The sequence below is a fragment of the Sycon ciliatum genome, chromosome 10 (assembly GCF_964019385.1).
Source record: "Sycon ciliatum chromosome 10, ocSycCili1.1, whole genome shotgun sequence".
Taxonomy (NCBI): domain Eukaryota; kingdom Metazoa; phylum Porifera; class Calcarea; order Leucosolenida; family Sycettidae; genus Sycon; species Sycon ciliatum.
This window is the reverse complement of record NC_088652.1, coordinates 6,647,017-6,665,954: the sequence shown is the minus strand read 5'-3', so window position 1 is coordinate 6,665,954 and position 18,938 is coordinate 6,647,017. Positions and strand designations below refer to the sequence as shown.

Here is an 18,938-nt window from a genome sequence, read left to right as displayed (position 1 = left end):
TGCGTTGCCCAGCGAGGTACGGGCCACACCGCACCCGGCCCATTTTCGCACTGCTGCTGTTCCACACAGCATGAACCTTTGAGGTCACACGGATCACTATCGCCATATTTTCATTATATGCCTGTCTGTTGGCCTGCCTGCTCGTCTCTCTCCCTGTTTCTCTGACAACCTGCTGGTTAATTCGTACGGTTGTTGTTAGACATAAAGCCCTGTCGTAGAGGTCTAAGCCCTCATGTGTTGCTGAGTCTCTCTCTCTTTCCACTCTCTCTCTCCTCTCTATCTCTCTTTCTCTCTCCCCCCCTCCCACCTATCTCTCCCCCCCCTCTCTCTCTCTCTCTCTCTCTCTCTCTCGGATCTCTCTCTCTCTCTCGCTCGCTCTCTCTGTTTTTGGTTGACAAAAACATCTCTGGGGCTGATTGCTTTCTTGCTTCGACTTCTGCCGCGCCTTTGTTCTCCTACTCCCCTTTCTGTACAAGTGTTGTGCAAACCCTCCTGTAATATTGTCTGTCTCATTTTGCACCGAGGGCTTTTGATGCATAGTGATTATGACGCTCATCATTCGCTCCTTTGTCACTGGACAGTTCTGTCCATTTGGTTTTAACGAATTCAAAGAAAGAAAACAAACAACAACAAAACAAAGATGATCAGAAGCAAAGGTGGACTTGATCAACACATCGATACCACCTATGTGCTGGTTTGGGTCTCTGCCAGAATATTATATTACAGAATCCGTGTTCAAGGATGGACGAGTCAAGGCTAGTTATTGCATCAGCAGGGAATATAGCTTCAATGATAATTTCGTCATGTATGTCGTGCTGGACGAGTGCATGCATCAGGTCGTCCACTTGGGGGTGTCAACCAGAGCTGCCAAACAACCAAGCCCAATGGAGAACACAGTGTCGAAGATTACTCAGTGAGGAGGTCGGACGTCGTCCATCAATTATCATTAATTTGTCGCGCAGTGCTAGTTGTCGGAAGTTGTATAGTGAAGATGAAGTTGTATAGTGAAGATATATCTACGATTCAAATTTGTGGAAGATTACACATTTCTGTGTTAGATGCGCTGTGTATTCGGAAATTAGATCCATGACTATGTGTACAGAAGGAGAGTGTGTTATCATTGCAGTTGTTTGCTGGCACACCTCACGAAAGTGTGCCCAGTATTTCCTGATGTGTTGAACATGTTTGTCTACAACTTGCAGGTTCTGTTTTTGAGGTTTTACCACTTTAACCATTTCTTAATTAGGTTGAGGTATGGTCTTTTTTCTTTCTTTCCTTTCTACAAAATTTATGTAGTCACATATTTTCCAAATTTCCAACATTCCCTGTACTATCTTGAAGAGAAGGGAAGGAAAACGTTGGGTAGATAATAATAATAATAATAATAACTTTATTAGGATGACACTAATAATAATAATAATAATAATAATAATAATAGCACATTTCGCGTAGTAGAGCACTAAATAAAGAAATTCAGTGTTTTTTCCGCTTCTGTCTTGTGAGCATCATCAGCTAGGTGTAGTAGCTGCTGATACCGATTTCTCGCCGGGTGTCGAGCTGCACAGTTTCCTCCAGTCTGTCTTGTCTGCTGCTTGTTGTCGGCACCTGGAAAGGTCTTCCATGGTCTTCATTGGCACACTAATACACTGTAATATATGAAAGGAAGTGGCTACTTGGTAGTGAGGATTTTCGTCTCTGCATGCGAAGGTATAGATTGCGAAAATACGGGGTGAATAGTTTTGTTGTACAGTATCTAGTGCATCTCTAAAAAAATCTGTCCCAATTTCCCCTGGCTGGTGACCACTGCAATGCCTGAAACTTCCCTTTGCACCTGGTCTTGGCGCTTTTCCCTACATTTCTCTGCACATTGGTGTGTTTAGCAGTCTATTCGAGGTGCCTCCACCTTTTGTGGACATATTCGTGAATTTGTTGTATTCGTTTGTTGCATTATATCAATGTTTGTATACCCCGCGCTTGCTTTAAATACAAACTGTCAATTCTGCAGATAACTGGTACGTATGTTCACATGGCCAAGAAGCATCGGGAAGACTCGAGACACTTTATATTCCCAAACCTAAGACATACAATGATGCGTCTGCTGAGTGTGCCCGGAGAGGTAGCATTCTGGCGAATATCCAGAATAGATATCATGGAGAGTGTGCAGGTGACCTGCTTGGACCCCGAAACGGTCAGTGCAACAGTTCTTCCAGTGATAACTGCAAGACTTCCTCGTACTTCTGCAAAACCAATACATGCAATGTGTGGATTGCTCTTCAACGACCATCTCAATCCAAAACCTGGACATGGACGCTACCGGTTCCAATCTCAGCAAACAATGTTTCTTGGATTACTGCACCACTACAAGGAGGAGGTGGACGAAACGAATGTGGCTATTATTCTCCAGAGAAGGAAAGCTTTGGAATCAAATCTTGCTCAATGAAGCTAAGTTTCTATTGCCAAAGATATACACCAAATGGTAGGGATCTAATAGAAATTCTTTTAGACATCCATCAGGCTACTCCTATACATGTACTTACCAAATAGCCCTGCTGTATTCACCTACCTGTGTAGTAAAGGGGCTAATATGCAACATTAATTAATTTGCACACAAAAGTAACAAACTCCCCCAGACACAACGGGGACTGGTGGTTGGGAAAACATTAAATCAATACGAAGAGACGGAGACTTAGACGAACTACAACGACTACATTATGGAGGACACAGACTGAGAGAGAAAGAGAGAGAGAGATGGAGCGAAGGCAGAAAGATAATTGGCCTGGGTAGCTATGGCAATTATGGGCTGGAAAGTAGCCACCCAGACCAATGTAACAAAAGGTGACAAAATATGAGACAAAAGGTGAGTTCGAGCGTAAATGCAGGCCAGCTTAGAGAATGTTGTAAGCACTTTTGTTGAAAGTTGAAAGCACATATGTAGTCCAATCCATGATTATTATCACTAATACCATATTACAAAGACCGTGATCGATGTACATTCCTTCTTTCATAACTTTAAGTTTAGTTCTATTCCAAGGGGAACATGGCTCGGGCAGCCAAAGACCACTTTGCGGTCAGAATCGAGGGATTTAAGGCCAGGTTCGGGAGCACTGAAATTAATGGAAAATCGAAGAAAGGCTGAAAGGAAAGTTGAGAACTTGTAGTCAGGCGCTTGTGGCACGGGTACGTGGATGCTGCTAATGGGGTTTCTCCGTCAAGCGCTTAATCTGCTGCTAGGGTCTAATGGGTGTTACTGGGTGTCCTGAGCTCCCATCGCAATTGGACACAATAATTTACTTTTCTTTATGCACGAACGAGACTTGGGCATGTGATAAATGATTTTAATGCGTAATTTGTACTTCCGTCGTCCTTATCTTTCCTATTAATATTAATCTAAACTGTTAAAGGCTGCTCGGGTCTCGGCTAGAATCCCATAATCCCTTTGGCGAGTTATTTTTAAACAGTCAAAATCGTCAGTACTTGTACAACTATTTTTATTTATTTATTTATTTTTACAAGAAGTCGGAGGCGGATAATACTTTAATAACGAAGGTACGTGTTGGGTCGTAAGTATCCACGCAAACACACATCCAGTCAAAATAAGGCACTTGTCAAAGTATCCGAACGTTTTCGGTCCCTTCTCATCAAGGATTATACAGGGAATGGCTCAAGTTGGAAAGACTAAAACTTATATAGCGTAAAGATATGAGATAACAACACTCGTGACAAGGTGAAAAAAGTATCAAGTTCAGCACGACACAAAACTCGAAGGAAATAATAATAGCGACAAGAACATATTGAGCAAATTAAGTTACATTGTTAACACCTCGACGAGGAGTAACACCAAACAATTGTAGCGACAACACATTTTCTTTCTGTACGCAAAGTTCAGGATCTAACTTACGGATATACAAAGCTTCTAACACAGCCAGATGCAACGCACATCTACCACGTGACAATATTGAGAACACATTATCACTGTACAACTCACGACAATTGGTACGGGCTGACAGATGTTGCTTGATGGACGAAGTGCGATTCTTAGCTCCGTTGGGTGTAGTCTCCTCCAATGTCCCGTCATCTCGCCTCTTCGCTGCATCACCACTATCCGTCTCTTTGCTTTTCCGCGGCCTCCCACGTTTTCTGACACTAGCCGTTGTGTGCGCGATGCCCAGTGTCCTTTCAGCTACGTCTCCTCCATTGCGGATTTCTATTGATCTTCTTACTCCAACTTGTCCGGTGTTCGATATTGATGTTCGTTTTCGCGGTCTACCACGTTTTCGAATATTGACTGTTGTTGTCACTTCCGTTGTCGTTGTACGTGCGTCCTCACCAGTCCGTATTTTTACTTGGCTTCGCGTAACCCTTCCCGACGCAGACAGATCCTTTGTCAATTTCGGTGGTTTACGTGTCGGTCTTTCACCATCTTTCACGCTGTTCTCAGCTGGACCCTGCGCTATACACGCGGAGGAGGACGGGCATGCAGTGATATCTTCACAGGAAGAGGAAGATCCACCGATGGACTGGACAGCACATTTTGGAGGACGACCAAATATTGTCACGTGGTAGATGTGCGTTGCATCTGGCTGTGTTAGAAGCTTTGTATATCCGTAAGTTAGATCCTGAACTTTGCGTACAGAAAGAAAATGTGTTGTCGCTACAATTGTTTGGTGTTACTCCTCGTCGAGGTGTTAACAATGTAACTTAATTTGCTCAATATGTTCTTGTCGCTATTATTATTTCCTTCGAGTTTTGTGTCGTGCTGAACTTGATACTTTTTTCACCTTGTCACGAGTGTTGTTATCTCATATCTTTACGCTATATAAGTTTTAGTCTTTCCAACTTGAGCCATTCCCTGTATAATCCTTGATGAGAAGGGACCGAAAACGTTCGGATACTTTGACAAGTGCCTTTTTTATTTATTATTATTATTATTTTTTGACAATGCAACACAATTATTGTGGAAAGGTCACAACAATAACAGACAAGATCAAAAGGAAAGGTTAACAATAATAATATGAGCCAGAAGACTTTGGTGCTACGCCAAACACCTCAGATCATGAACCGCTGGGGCAAGCAGTAGCATCAAACCAGACCACAAATGTCCACCATCAACACCGACCACCGGCTCAAGACTGCAATTTCGATTCATGCGAAGGCGAAGTCAACTTGGGCAACTCCAAGCGTTTGCGCCCGAGTGTCACCCCCGACAGACCTGAGGATAATGGCATGAGATCACGGAATCGCAAGAAGAGAAAGCAGCCCCCAGGAAGTGCATCACGGTGCTAGCGGCCTCTCCATCGAATCGAAGAAAAAGAACAAGCCAACAGGAATCGACTCGCAATGCCAGTAGTAAGTCACTATACTACTTTGCTAGTCCTTTCATTTCTTTCAATACTCATGCTTAATCCTCACGCACAATCTTTTCTCCCCCACAATGCTACGCAATCAGATCTTTTTCATACGATCGCTCTTTCTGCGGGACAAGCAAGTTCAATTTCCTGAGCTTCAACGCTCGCAGCTTGTTCAACAAAATGGACGAGATTGCGCAAGTAGCCATAGAAAAGAGACCCAGTCTTATCGCCATATGTGAAACTTGGGCAAACCCCCTAGAGCCAGACTCTCTATACGAACTCCCCGACTACTACCTTTATAGGCATGATCGGCAGCACTGTAGAGGCGGAGGAGTCGCCGTGTATGTTCACTCATCCATCCCACACAAACACAAAACAAACATCACGATGAGCAACTTCGAATCACTCTGGCTCGAACTTGATCTACCGAATGTATCACTTACAGTCGGATGCTCCTACCGCCCTCCAAACACAGATCCGTACACATTCTGCCAACAACTGGAGCCCTGTCTAGGTCTCTGCAACATGAACTCTCCGTTTCTATTGGTAGGAGATATGAACGCAAAGCACACCTCATGGCTTCCCACTGATATCACTGATAGAGCTGGCGACCTGCTGAGCTACCTACTAGACACTGCAGGATTAAACCAGCACGTGTCTTTTCCGACCTGTATTTCCAGAGGCAACTTGAAGTCCTGCCTCGACGTTGTCATCTCCAACGTACCAGAAGAAGACCTATCTGTCACATCGTATCCCCCTGTCGGAGCGTCAGATCATGTACTCGTCGGAGGACATGTGTCCCTTGCATGCCCACCACAAGCATCAACACCCCAACAAAACGTCGAAGCTTGGCGCTGGAACTGGGACCCTGATCGCGTAGTCGCACTGAAAGAAGCCCTGAGCTCAATGCAGCTTTTGCCACCAGCTGAGGAAATCCCGCAGTTATCAATGACAGACCTCTGGTCGCATTGGCATGACTCGCTTATCAATACAGCACACTTGTACTGTACTAACTTCGCACCACGACGTACACACCAGACATGCCCAGGTCGGCGACCATGGATGACTCAACAGCTTCTTTGCAGCATTAAACTCAAGCATCAGCTCTACCGTCAGTATCTCAGAAATCGCAGCGCCGAGAACTGGCTCACATTCGTTACTCAACGCAATAGGACCACAACACTACTGAGAGAAGCTAAATCCGCCTTCGTATCCACTACCACGCAAGGCGACGTAACTGGTGTCCCACAGCGAAACCTGTACAAGTTAATGAAATCACTGCGGTCGTCCCCGAAAAAGGAGCTTCCACCTATTTCAGCGAACGAAACAGTGGCTAGATCAGATGGAGAAAAGGCGGAAACGTTTAACAATTTTTTCATTTCGGAAAGCCAGAAGTCCGTCTCCGGACCAACTGAAGCCGTGCCAGAGATTGGCGTGTCGCGCATCATCGGAAGCGAACTGAAGGAAATCATCACCACCCAGGAGAAGGTCAGAAAACTCCTTTCCGCTCTTGATTTCCGGAAGTCGGCTGGGTACAATGGCATCCCGACGAAATTGCTCAAGATCACTGCAGACGAAATATCGTGCTCCCTCGCAACACTTTTCAAAGAGTCTTTCTCGCGAGGCGAGCAGCCACAGGACTGGCGCGACGCCACTATCAGTCCTCTACACAAGAAAGCCTCTCGTGCAGAGGTCACCAATTATAGACCAATCTCGCTCATAAGCGTTGTCAGCAAGGTTCAGGAGAGGATTGTTCACCAACGCCTCTACACCCACATTGAGCCCCACCTACCGGCCGACCAATCTGGATTTCGATCTAAGGATATTACTGAACTACAGCTCTCCCGCCTAGTGCATGAGATTTCCGCCAGCCGAGATTCCGGTCAGGCAGTGTCAGCATGATTCTTTGACTTATCAAAGGCTTTTGACCGAGTCTGGCATGCTGGCCTCCTGGCCAAACTCGAGCACCTTGGTGTCCGTGGCATTGCCCTTACCTGGCTCACAAGCTACCTGACTCGCCGCCGACAACGCGTACAGGTTGGCTCCGCTTTGTCATCATGGAAATCCATTCCAGCTGGAGTACCCCAGGGCTCTGTCCTGGGGCCTCTTCTTTTCCTGGTGTACACGATCGACCTCCCCCCAGCATGTACAAACTCTCACACTAAATGCAGCCAGTTTGCCGATGACACGGCACTCATCGCGACGCATTACACGAGGGATTTGTCAGCTCCATTTCTCCAACGTGCCGTGGACGCAGCAGGATGATGGTTGAAGGATTCGCATCTCCTCGTCAACAGCACGAAAACCGTCGTCCTTTCCTTCCAACCCCAACACACCATCCACATCACGCTCCACTCGACTCGGCTGCAGCAGGTCCACCAACATAGGCACCTTGGTGTTACACTCCAAGACGATTTGCGATGGACCCAACACATCATAGAAACCACCAACAAAGCCAAAAAACTACTACACCAACTCCACAAGACACGTGGCACAATGAACGCTTCCAGCCTATTGTTAATATACACAACCTACATCCGACCCGTTCTCGAATATGGCAGCCTTGCCCTCTCGAACACCACACAGCAACAGCGGGACACACTGGAGAGAATTCAACGCCGTGCTATACGCATCTGCCTTCGGATTCCCCTCTTTGCACCAGTTCACCACAGCTCCCTCCTCCATCACGCAAAGCTCCCCACCCTTAGCTCACGACTCCTTGTTAAACAAGCCCTACTAGCATGGGACATCCACCACCAAACCTCCCCACCACACCTGCAACAACCACATCTTGCACCACAACGTCAACACCAACCATACACCCTTCGACAGACAAGGACCTACTCCATCGGACACGCACACACGAACAGGCACCGAGACTCCCCCATCAACAGTGCCTTCACCCTCTACAACTCACTCCCTATCGACATCACAACCCAACCTCGTAGAAATTCTTTCCGAAACAATGCATCCAGTCTTCTTTTGAGCAGTACCTGCTCCTGCTCCGCGCATCCCCCTGGTTTCTGATATCTCGAACGTGTACTTAACTATCTCGATCACCCCTGCTAACATTATTGCCCCCGCTTGTTTTTCATGATCCATTGCTTCTTGCCTCCCGGTTAATTTCCATCTAGCTGTTTCTGGCTAGTACCAGTTCTATCGCACTTATTAATCATCCTTATTGGCGTCACGCCATCGTGGAATAAAAGAATATTGTATAATAATAGTAGAAAGGAAAAGGACATATGGAAACGAGTTAAGAGTAACTCTCCACCACTGTAACTAGATGCTATATACAGTCAGAAAGTGCAACAACTAGGCACAAAACTGACAGAGTACTGAGACATTCGACGTCCTGACACCTAGCTTCAACACATCTCCGTAGCGCTAACCGACAGCCTTCCAACTTGGAAGGTTCAAGGTTATGGAAAGACCAAAGAGGGGGAAGGCAAGCGCAACGAAAACGAGCACAAGCTACAGTCCCAACGGAACAAAGAATGTCGATTGTCACTGGACGATGACGAGACCAGTAGGCGGTTTGACAAAGCGGTCTTACTACAATTCGAAGCAGCAAAGCAGCACACCACCCAACTTGGGTGGGTCAAAAATATCAAAGATAAGTTAAGAAGGGGGAAGCTTTGCGAGAACGAATTGTTGGAAGGCTGTCGGTTAGCGCACTTTCTGACTGTATGTAGTATCTAGTTACAGTGGTGGAGAGTTACTCTTAACTCGTTTCCATATGTCCTTTTCCTTTCTACTTTTATTATTGGCTCAATACCCGAGTTTCAAATAATAATAATAATAATAATAGTAATAAAACGTAGCCTGTAAAATGTAAAAAGTCGCTGAGTACAGTTTAATTCAATATCCATGTCCAGTATTTATAATAAAAATAATCTGCTGCAATTTATAGATTCTCACATGCGAGCAACCTGGGCCTCAGCAACAACCAGCTCAGCAGACTCCGGATGCCGAACCGATCGCTCACGGAAAAGACCCCGCAAACACATGATTCATGATCGCAACAGGGCAAATGAGATACGGCATCTGATGTAAGATATTACGTGGGAGTACTGCTCCTTCCTCCTTTCCGCTCTCAATAACGCGATTCGGCGATAGAGTGATGTCGCCGCTCTTCCCATGCCACCACTTGCAGACAGCACAACAGGCATTAACGTCGCATGGTTTCACCTCTCTCACTCTCTCTTCATAACATCGTCGCTTTTCTTTTGCATGGCGCCGATAGACAGTGGTGTGTGGTGCAGATCGATTTGAGCGTGCATGAGGATTAAAAACCCGTATATCAAGTAAAGTACGCTCAAAACGACTGCCCCACAAACCACTGACCGCTACATCAAGCCACGCATGCTCCTCCACAATAGCAGACCTGTATCTCATTCTCTCTCCAGTGAGTGGCTGCAGCAGTGGCTCAATGGAGACATTGTGACAGGTTTCTTGAAGGAGAGAGGCTGTCACATTCCGGATCTCATTATGGCGGATAATGGTAAACCCACAAAGAAGACATGACAAGGCATGGTCAATACCATTGTCCCGTCCACAAAAGCAATTAGTTGGTAACCTCGGCGGCATCCAACCATAACGGAGCCGTCCATGAACTCAGCTTTGCTCAGTGAAAAGCCATACTTTTTCAATGGACGGCAAGTCAGCCAACTCGAGGCGCCAGGTTCACGGGCGAGGACAATGGTGTGTCGCAAGGCGTCCGATGCATCATTGCTGATACGCCGTGCCAACTCCGCCTGGCTATGACGCACTTCCTTCTTCCTCTTCGCCTTCTCCAGCCGGATGCAAATCAGACAGGGCATTGCTAGTACTTCCCTCAACACTGTGCCAGGCGGTGGCCGACCCGTCAGTGCTGGTATAAGCTTCGTGGTTATCACGTCCTCCAGTGGCTGGAACTGGGACGGAGAAATAGACTGAACGCGGCATAGGAAAGCCCAGCGACTTCTCAAGCCCGAGACATACGCATAATATGCTGCCTGGGGCTGCGAGCGAGCGAAATTGTGCAACTATTCCTGTTTTTCTTTATTTACAGTTGTTTTACTATGTTCACATACCCAACTCGTGAATAATAATGAAAGACAATGGTCCGGAGACAAGGACGAACATGACAACTGCTGACTATGGGCTGCACCGAGACGCAGCTGTGATGGTGGGGCATTGATTGATCTGCCTGCTGAGGTCTCAGCATCGCGGCCAGAAACACGTTGTTATAAAGGCATCATTCGACAAGGGAAAGACCATGTACATGTACATGTACATGTATTGTTCACTGACATCCTGTGCGTGCCTCACTGTGTTCTTTGCTCTATAGCGCCCTCAGGCATAGCTGTCAACTCTACGGACACTGAAATATCTGCACGCATATTGCAGCCACAGATACTACGAGATTGGGTGTCAGAATTCTGCTTTGTGTACGAGAAGTATGGCACTGCGGCAGCGTCCACTGTAGTTTGTACAAACAAGGAGTCAACCGTTTTGTCAGGCCTGGCTCACAATACTCTGTACAGGGTCAGAGCATTCTCCAAAACCACGATCGGAAACAATAGTAGCATGTCCCCTGAAGTCAATATTGGAACATTGCCTAAAGGTAAGGAATACAGTTACATCAAAAACCGACCACAAACAGGGGGTGAAGAATTTTGTGTGACTCTTATGGTACCTCGCACATTCCTTTGCATGGTCTCATTCCGCAAATGACGTTCCTGTGTCAATGGCATGATTATCAGGACATTCATTGCTGAATCAATTAAGGACTTAGTTACCCATGTTTGATTGATTGATTGATTGATTTTTATTTCACGGATCCTCCAGAGACAAATAGATGCCTATCGAAGGGAGTCTCCTAAGTAAGTATGGAAAATGAGAAAGTATGTTCGTAAGGGAGAAGAGGTAGAAGATACATTTGTACAAAACAAATAAATTCAGTACTTCAGGTAGTACATTGTGTAGTATCCCTGCCCGACCAATACGGAAGCAGTACGGAACTAATACGGAGCTTTGCCTGATGTATTTTAATTTTAGTGTATCTCCGCATATAAGCGTACGGCGTCTGCTGCATAAAAGCAGCTGCGCCTTTCTGTTTTAATTAGATTAGATTAGATAGCAACGAAAGCTAACTCGAAGAAGATGTGATTTTGATAATAACGAGCTATTCAACCTCCAGGTGTGCACCGGAGAGAAAGTCAGTTATTTTGCCGCTTCTTCTTTCTTTAATAATTATATACCAGGTGTGTACCTGAAAGAAGTAGAATAAAAGTAATTCTTGTTGATTTCACCGCGCCTACCACTCGGCTACCCATTACATTGGTGGCAGCGGTGTGTTTTTGTAAAATAAAACAACGGGATTCGACCCCAGACCCCCATGGCTCAACCCGCTGCAGCTCCATGCGACGAATCAAGATGAGAATCATGTTTTTTGCCTTACTGGGCCTTGCCCTGCTTGCCCTGCTTTTTAGCCTGCAGCACAGTCAGGGTGCTAGCGTGGATCACCCTTCTCTCCGCACGGTACTCACTGGAGACTCCGATGGCGATTCCAAGCGACCCGCTACGTACATGTATACTACCGGTGGTGATGGCGAAGCTGATAAGGACGACAACAGGCAGGCTGGTACCCAAGACAAGGAGGGTATTCCCCAAGACCAGCAGATTTTCGTCAACACTCTTCCTGGCTATACCATCACTCTTTACGTCGCGCAAAGCAATGCTATCGACAATGTGAAGACCACGATTCAAGACGAGGAGGGAGGTCATTTGTCTGACGCCGAGCTAGCCGCTCTGAGTGACCGGCTCAACCAAGATGAAGATATAACCTGGCTTGCCCTCGGCCGTAGCTTCAGCCGCCGCCGTGGTTACTAACGCTGATTCTAGGCATGGCATTTTCTTTCCTCTCTTCCTTCAGTCTCCCTGTTCTTTTCAGTCTTCCTTTATGCGAGTGTGCGAATCCAGTTTAGTTTGGTAGGCGTCTGATCATGGTGAGCCACGGCTTACCCAGCTAACGTGGGACAATGTGTGTGACAACGCCCCTTATAGTTATAGTGTATTCAGTTCGGTTTTTGAACTGCGATGTTCCTGGCGGGTTGTGCCAGCGTTGTGCAGCAAGAGTGCTGTAGTTTCTCAGGTCCTATTTGGAGGACGGTTCTTTCCCCTTTTTACCCCGAGAGATCGTGTGAACCTGGTGTGCTTCTACTTTATGATTTGTTATCAGTTCATTTCTTCTGTCTACTCTAAACGTTATCATTTCCGATATATTATTTGCCATCTTCCGGTTGACGCTGTGTTCGAAACTCTTCACTAATTTTTTGAAAATCACGAGGGCGTGATTATCTGTAGGAAGGGAGGGTGTAGTATCCTTGCCAGACCAATACGGAAGCAGTACGGAACTAATACGGAGCTTTGCCTGATGTATATTAATTTTAGTGTATCTCCGCATATAAGCGTACGGCGTCTGCTGCAAAAAAGCAGCTGCGCCTTTCTGTTTTAATTAGATTAGATTAGATAGCAACGAAAGCTAACTCGAAGAAGATGTGATTTTGATAATAACGAGCTATTCAACCTCCAGGTGTGCACCGGAGAGAAAGTCAGTTATTTTGCCGCTTCTTCTTTCACTAATAATTATATCTCAGGTGTGTACCTGAAAGAAGTAGAATAAAAGTAATTCTTGTTGATTTCACCGCACCTACCACTCGGCTACCCATTACAATTGCATGCTTATCATAGTGAGAAGCTGCATTGCGGACTACTATAACTGACATATACACAAACTATTGAAACTATCACAGATGTGGTTACCCTAGACGCAAAAGTCAGGAATAAATTTCAAAGAAAACATAGATTGCGAATGATACCGCCGCACAGCAATACTAAATTTCGCTGTTGTAGAGAGTGACCGAATATCTTCAGGAAGTATATTCCAGGCAACACTCAAAGAAAAAAGGGTTGATTTACGAAAGTAGGTGCCAGCTTTAGGAAGAATTATGGACGAAGGGTGACGACTGCTTTGGGAAGAGGGTAGCTAGAAGTGAGACAACAAGGAGGGATATTGGGAGAACACATGGTGGAAATAGACAAGGCCAAGAATCTGCCGTCGCCATGCTAAAGATCCCCAAGAGGACAGAACATTGAGGTCTTCTTTGGAAGTCGTCCAGTCAGGCCGACGCTTGAGTTTACTATTTATGTATGCTCGAGCAGCAGTAGCCTGCAGTTTATCAAGGGTTGTGGACATGGTGGCTGAAACGGAAAACATCCAAACGGGAACAGCATATTCAAGGAGGGGACGAACATAATATTTATACAAAAGATTCACAGCAGGAAAAGGAAGGAAGTTGGACATGTGGTTTAAAAGAAAAACCCGACCTCGAAATTTGCGTGTGATGTGTTGAATATGGGGGACAGATTGAGTGAATTAGTGAGGATGATGCCCAGATGGCGGTGGGAAGAGGGCTGGGTCAGTGACGTATCGGCCATGGTGACGGTCCTGGGATCAGGTGGGTTTGATTTAGGTTTGCAAAATGGAACATGGACACATTTGTTAGCATTGAAAACTGCTTCAGCTTTATGGGACCAGTTCACACATCTGTCAAGGTCTAGTTGCAGGGAGGCAGTGTGCGCGGCGGGTACGACAGTAGGCGGAGAAACGCAGACCATGTTGGAATCATCCGTAAACAGGGTCAGATCGCTGGATTTGGGAATGCTGGGAAGGGAGTTGATAGAAAGTTTGAACAATAGAGGGCCTAGGTGGGAGCCTTGTGGCACACCAGCGGTGAGCGACATATGGGTTGATAATTCAGGGCCGACCAGCACAGACATCGATCGGCCTTCCAGGAAGTCCATCAGCCACGCGAATAAGTCAAGTGCATTTCAACCGGACAGACATGAGGCTAGGAGGCGATGGCTGGTACTATCAAATGCCTTCGAGAAATCGAGAAAGACGGCATCACACTGGGCCCGGGTATCAAATGCAGAGCTGACAGTTGATGTGACATACACAAGTTGGTCAACCGTGCTTCGGTGGTGGCGAAACCCGAACTGTTTCGGCGACAGTGGTTTGTGTTTCGCTACAAACGCGTACACCTGGCGGCTGATTAACACTTCGTAGCATTTTGCCACACCACTCAGCAGAGATATTGGCCGGTAGTTAGCAGGCGACTTCCCTTAACCCTTCCAAATTGGGGTAAAAATTGCAACTTTCCACTCAAGGGGTTGGGATCGGTAAGTGGTGCAGCGGTTAAAGAGAGCAGTGAGGGATTGGGCGAGCACTTCTGCTGTCTCTCGTAGGATCCTGTTAGGAAGACTGCCAGCTGTAGACTTTCGCACACTTAGGGTCGACAGTGCCTTGAATACTTCTACGATAGACAGAGGGCGGATGGCAAATGTTTCCGAAGAAGAAGGCATGGCGAGATCACGATAATCTGCATCCGACGACGGCGTAGCTTGACTATTCTTGGCGAACTGTTTACAGAATGTGCCCAATTCATCTGGTAAATGGACGGATGTTCAAAGTGAAGAAATGAAAACAACACTTCTTGCCTCTTATCCCACGCGATGTTTCCTTCTCCACAAAAATGCATTGACATATTAACAGACTTTTGCTGACGGCAAATACTATGTTACGTATGAACAATCTCCTGATACGTTACACTTGATCTGAATATGTTTCCATTAGCGCCAAAATCGCCTGACAATTACGTCCTCTCAAGTACTACCATCAGTGTCTTTATAGGCCGAACAGAAGGAAACAACCTTCCGATACTCCGGTATTGTGTGCATGGAAGGCCTGCTAATGATCTGTCTGGGAATATGACATCGATACCAGTGTGCAATGCGTCTGAAAATGTTACCTTGATCGGCTTGACACCAGGCATGACCTATAATGTCACCACCTATGTAAGCAATGCATATGGAGACAGTGATCAGTCGACCTCCACTCGCATCACCACTTTGCATCAAGGTTGGCACATTTGTTGCACATGTGTAGCCTCGAGTTGGCATGAATTTCAAATATCAATAGATGGTGGAACGTTTCGTTCGAATCGTTCAAAACCCAAGAACGTTACCGGTTCTCCTCCTCCATACGTCTTGCTGTTCACATATTTCAATTGAGTCAACTTCTCTTTATGATTCTACCTGTAACAGATTGGATTTTATGGTTACTCTATAACACGTTATGTTCGGTGGAAATGTAATTTCGGTAATTCCGTTAGGGAAATCTGTCCACTAAAAAGGTACTAGAATAATAGTCACTGTATGTTAAGATAAAATTGGTCACCTACATCTACATTTCACCAGAAAACTATATGGTTCCTCGCACCAAAAATACTTATAAGATTACATGTTGTCCAGAATCTGTTCTTGGTGATGTTTTCCCTTCTTTCATAGCACCAACAACTGATCAAGTCGACGCAACCAGTGGCTACCAAGCCAGCGCAAGCGGCTCCAAATCTGCAGCGATAATTGCGGGAGGGTCTGGCGCAGGACTGCTGGTGCTGGCTGCGACGGTTTTCCTGCTATGGAAATTAAAGTTGACACCCGCGAAACCTGATTCTGGTACGTAACGTCCAAATTTGGAGCTTCTGAATAGTAATAGGGTTCCTTTTCCTTCTTTTCTGGAAAAAAGCGAAATTGATACATTCAGAGGTTTCAAAACTTTACCGAATGATACTACAGCATTCATCTTACAATTCCAAGAGTGATGTTCTGGACACGTTTCTTAGAAATACTTTACCATCGAAAAATGATAACGTTACCGTTCAATCTGGCCTCTCTAACTCAAAATTCCTGTGTGGAACAATAATACATGCATTCCTACAGGCCTCAGTGCATTGTCCATCATGGGCAGATACCATCATAAACTTCATATACATCATCGATCGTGAAAACAATGTCTCGCGATATATTGCGTAAATAGATTTTTGGTTGGACGAAAGCAAATCAGCACACGGAGAACAGAAGACATACAATTATTTCGACTAGGCCTTTCATTCCATTACTCTTCAGGTCGAATACAATGATGATTGACAAGGTAGTAAGCAAGTACTTATAACCGGCACTTTTGGCGAGCAAGGCATTGACAAAAATAGCACTAGAAAAATAGCGCTTGCGGCGCCAACAGCATATTTAGCGGGCAGAGCATAGACCAAATAGCACTTTAAAGATAGCGCTAGTGGCACCAAGTACACAGTGTGACAATGAATATTACCAGTATCAGACAACAGTGGGGACTACGGTACTACAATGTCAAAACAGTGACAACTTTCGCACATACTTCTTTTGCACGCACAGTTCAGGCTTCAGCTTGGCAATGTACATTGCCTCCAGCACAACAAGGTGGGATTTGTTGCGCGCACTCGCTTGAATGGTAAAGTGAGAGTGGGTGCCACTAGCGCTATTTTTCAAGTGCTATTTTTGTCAATGCTCTGCCCGCCAAAAGTGCCGGTTATAAGTACTTGCTTACTACCTTGTCAATCATCATTGTATTCGACCTGAAGAGTAATGGAATGAAAGGCCTGGTCGAAAACAGTATATGGCTTCTGTGCTTCGTGTGCTGATATATTGTTTACCGCTGGCAACTGGGCATCACGTGTGCTTGTAGAACTCAATCGCACCCCCAGAAGTCCATATTTAGCACTATAGACCTGCCCTTCATCTTACACACATATACATTCGGAAGTGTGCATGATTTTCAGAAAGTTGAGGTTAACCGTACAACGGGAGTGAAAACATGCAACTCTATTTGCATTACCTAAAGGTGACACAAAGTTCATAGTTGGTATCTCATCCACGTATCCATCGTTCTGACAATATTATGTTTTCCTCTTTCAGTGCTGACTACCTGCCAACTGGACGTAAGAACTCAATCTGTTTCCCATGATGATGAACTTGATTTGGTTCAGAACACGTGCACTAGTATGGATCCCAATGAGGCGTACGAGAGCTGGATCCTGGCTAGGAATGATGCATATGGCTGTGTGGATTTGCGCGAGAATGATGTTCTTCGTGCCGGATGCGGAGCTGGGCGTGCAGAGGAAGGGGGACCGGCCACAGAAGAAGAGCATACTTATGTCAGCGTCCAATAACGCCAAATGTTTTTCACAGCCCAGGAATTTTAATTTTTACCAAACGATACATATCCTCAACGAAATGCAAATGATACAGTAGCATTTAACTCTGTTGTTGAGCCAATAGTAATATTTAAAGAGAAAGGGACAGTTACTAGCTATGACTAACAGTCCACAAAACTGGCTCTGAACAGAATTAATTGTAATTTGTAACCACCTTGCTCAGCATCCCTACACATTACTGCATGTTTTCTCGGTGTTTTCTTCACTGCATGCTTACACATACACACACCCATTTGAATTATATACAAACTTTGTGCTTTGGAATTAGCATGATTGTTATGATTCTTTTTAATATTTCCTTCTCTCATAATATTATATTCGTTCTTAGCAGAAACCGGAGGTTTTTCCTCTGGTGAGAAGGCAGAATTGCCTGTGCTCTAAATGAATTCAAATAAAAGAAACAAACAAACAAACAAACAAAGGTAAAAATATAATATACAGCCAGGTGAGGTGTCAGGTCAGTGTCATGTCTTAGAATGTTTCAATATACTTGTCAGTCTTGTGCCTTGTTGTCTCACTATCTGATGTTATAATTATTAATTCGTTACCTTGGTGGACAGTTAATTATAACTAGTAACTTATAGGACCTTTTTCTCTTTACACAAAACTGTATCATGGTATACTTTTTCACGGCAAACACGCCATATGTTGCAGTCTTTCTGAGTTTTTTTCTTCATATCTCACTGCCTCTAACTCCAGTAGCGCATGCATTTATTACTGATATACTCTCAAATATTCATTGCAGCTCTTGTGTCCTGATGTCACGGATCAGTATTGATATCATTTGTAACTTTCACAAGTAGGTTTAGTGCTAAACGGTTCGGAGCGAGATTTTTGAAGTAATTTGCTATACATGTATGTTCACGGTGATTCGTAACCGAATCTCAATATCTATATCACTGGAAGAATTACCATTGACATTATATATCCCACCTATGCATTTAATTCCTGTCAGTAAATCCATTGCATAGCAGCAAATTGCAGCTCGTTCGTTATAAACTTGCAGCAGGTGTATATTTTTTGCTTATGTTTATGATTCAAAAGCCGCTAGAATTTTATTCACACTTTGTTTCTGTTTGGTAGCACTTCTCTCTAAATTTCGCATGCATAATCAGTATATCCGTTCACTGTGGTCATGGATTGTTTTAAAAACATGTGCATAACAGTAGTGGTACTAGTGACGTGTATGGTATGAATATTGAGAACGTGTTCGGGGTAATTATCTCTGGTTCCCTCGCCCTTATCTGACCCAGCTAGTGTTATCAAATTACAATGTATAGTATCGGGATTTTGTACTCAGGAAAATGTGAGGACCACTTTCCAAGGGAGCATGTGTCTTGCATGAACTCCCACGAAATACCACTGGCCCAGAGCTGTATGTGAGAAGTGCGAGTCTTCTTTGCCCACCATTCAAAATGTAGATTGTTTCGGCTTTGAGTTATCAGGATCATTT

At 45.0% G+C, this 18,938-nt stretch overlaps 1 protein-coding gene across 2 annotated transcripts; it reads left to right on the top strand.

Moving 5' to 3' along the window:
* The first annotated feature begins 1,987 nt into the window (after positions 1-1,987).
* On the top strand, positions 1,988-18,613 carry LOC135825847 (uncharacterized). 2 transcript variants are annotated; one of them, XM_065338478.1, is made up of 5 exons: positions 1,989-2,476; positions 10,681-10,956; positions 15,031-15,315; positions 15,744-15,911; positions 17,187-18,613. In XM_065338478.1, the coding sequence occupies exons 1-5, from the start codon at positions 2,437-2,439 to the stop codon at positions 17,438-17,440; spliced, it is 1,023 nt and encodes a 340-aa protein (XP_065194550.1). In that variant the 5' UTR covers positions 1,989-2,436; the 3' UTR covers positions 17,441-18,613. The 2 variants fall into 2 exon arrangements, with proteins under 2 accessions (XP_065194551.1, XP_065194550.1); XM_065338479.1 differs by lacking the exon at positions 15,031-15,315 and having other exon boundaries at positions 1,988-2,476.
* Positions 18,614-18,938: the final 325 nt, after the last annotated feature.